Raw genomic sequence first — 1,985 nt, forward strand, 5'->3', positions numbered from 1 at the left:
CTCCCCGCCTCAAACTCCTCATCCCCAACCCCCCAAAACCCAATCCCTGAGCCCCAAAACTCATCTTGGGCCCTGAACCCCACACCCCACACCTAAGCCCACTGACCCTGTACCCAAACCCGGCACCCGAAACCCTGAATCACCCCCACCTGTACCCGTTGTTTTTCCACTGGTTGTACACGTGCAGCAGCGTGAGGTGGTCGCTCTCAGGCACGAAAAACTTCTCACGCGCCGCGTCGCTCTCGTCGGCCCGGTCGGGGGGCCTGAAGAACACGGTGGGCACGGACAGCACGCTGACGATGGTGAGCACCTCCGCGCCGCAGCCCATGCGGGCGCCGGCCTGCAGCATCTTGGCCAGGGGGGGGTCCAGGGGGAACTCCACCATGTGGCGGCCGACGTCGGTCAGGGCTGACGTGTTGTCCAGGGCACCCAGGATCTGGTTTAGGGTTTAGGGATTCAGGGTTTAGGGTGCAGTTGACGAGGGCTTGAGCAGTGGCAGCGCTTGATGGGGGGAGGTGGCTATGGCTGCGCGTGGGATCGACGGGGCGGCCACCGGGCGGCGGCGGCCGGAAGGCGGGCGGTGGGCGGGTAACGCGCCGGGGTCGGCGGGCGCAGGTCGACTACCCGAGGCCGGCGCCCCTGACGTCCCCCGCCGCCCCGCGCCACCCACAACGCGCACGTTCCCCCAGCCCCCGGCCCCCAGTCGCCGGGCGCCAGCCGGGGCCGTGCCAGGGCCCATCCGCAGCGGGTGCACCAAGCCGCCGCTCTGCTTCAAACATGCAAACGCCTGCAGCAGCAGACAGCCACGGGTGCCTTGCGCGCCGCTCTCCCCCTCCTGTCCCAAGGGGGGCCGCCACCCACCCATAGCTGGTACATGGAGTTGAGAATGTTGTCCGTGGGGGGTGGGTCCATGAAGCCAAACTCCAGGAGGTTGTCCACCCGCAGGCTCTTGAGCAGCAGCACCACGTTGGACAGGTTGGTGCGCTGGATCTCCGGGACCTGTGACATTTTGGGGGGTTTTGGAGGTGGGTTGTGTGGGTGGAGGTGGGGGCAGAGGTTCGTCATTCGATGTGTTTTGGGTCGGGGTTGGTCAATGAATACATGTGAACATCAACAACGCAGGCTGCTGCTCAATCGCCTCATTGATCAACCAGTAACCAGAGGCCTTGATTTTCGCTCCTTCGCCCGCATGCGCAGCAACACCCCTGCAACCCTGAACCCCGTGCTCACGCTGGCCGTGAGCATCTCGTGCTTGAAGGCGCTCTCTGTGAAGAGGCGGTAGCAGGTGCCGGGGCCGGTGCGGCCCGCGCGGCCTGAGCGCTGGTTGGCTGCCGCCTGGCTCTCGGGGAACACCTGGTGGGCGGGTCGGGGTCGTGCGCGTGAGTGACAGTGTTTAAGTGCGTGCATGTGTGTGTATGTGCGCGTGCATGCGTTCGTAGGGGTGAGTGTGGGGACGAGATAGAGTTGATAAAACTGAGTCGCAAGAGCAGCAAATTTCAGCTGGCCTTGAGGTTGTGGGGGCCAAGGCTTGCTGCCTTGCGGGATGCGCGCGGTCACATACCGCAGCAGTGACCCGTGCACCCTCCGACCTTCCTCTCCCCCCGCCTCAGGCGCACCTGCAGTGCGTCCATGCCCATCTTGGGGTTGTACACTTTCATCTTCACATAGCTGGGGGTTAGAGGGGTGGGGGTGGGGTCAGGTGGATTCTAGGAGCGGGGTTGAGTGTCGGATGCAATGCGGGCTTCAGCCGGCGGTGCAGGGCGACTGGCGCAGCCGTGGCGCCGCCGGGCCGCGGGATGCGATGCTGGGGGCAGCAGTCGAGGGGTGGCCGCGTGGCTTTGGTGGGGCGTCAGCCGCGCTTAGCGGCAGCAACGCAGAGCCCCTGGTGTGTCCCACCAATCCGCCCACCCCGTGTCAATGACGTAAAAGATGCCGTCCACCGTGAGGCTGGTCTCAGCAATGTTGGTCGACACGATGACCTGGCG

General features: G+C 65.3%; 1 protein-coding gene across 1 annotated transcript in view; it reads right to left on the reverse strand.

Annotated features, from left to right (window-relative positions):
- Positions 1-1,658, reverse strand: part of MNEG_15758 (pre-mRNA-splicing factor ATP-dependent RNA helicase PRP16) — a gene marked incomplete at both ends in the record, with an annotated part of 3,013 nt that extends 1,355 nt beyond the window's left edge. Inside the window, 4 exons of the mRNA XM_014035771.1 lie at positions 150-436; positions 862-999; positions 1,231-1,353; positions 1,617-1,658. Coding sequence (XP_013891225.1) covers positions 150-436; positions 862-999; positions 1,231-1,353; positions 1,617-1,658 — 590 coding nt within the window. The remainder of the gene's footprint in view (positions 1-149; positions 437-861; positions 1,000-1,230; positions 1,354-1,616) is intronic.
- Between the last annotated feature and the right edge of the window lie 327 nt (positions 1,659-1,985).

Source organism: Monoraphidium neglectum (assembly GCF_000611645.1).
Source record: "Monoraphidium neglectum strain SAG 48.87 unplaced genomic scaffold scaffold05640, whole genome shotgun sequence".
Taxonomy (NCBI): domain Eukaryota; kingdom Viridiplantae; phylum Chlorophyta; class Chlorophyceae; order Sphaeropleales; family Selenastraceae; genus Monoraphidium; species Monoraphidium neglectum.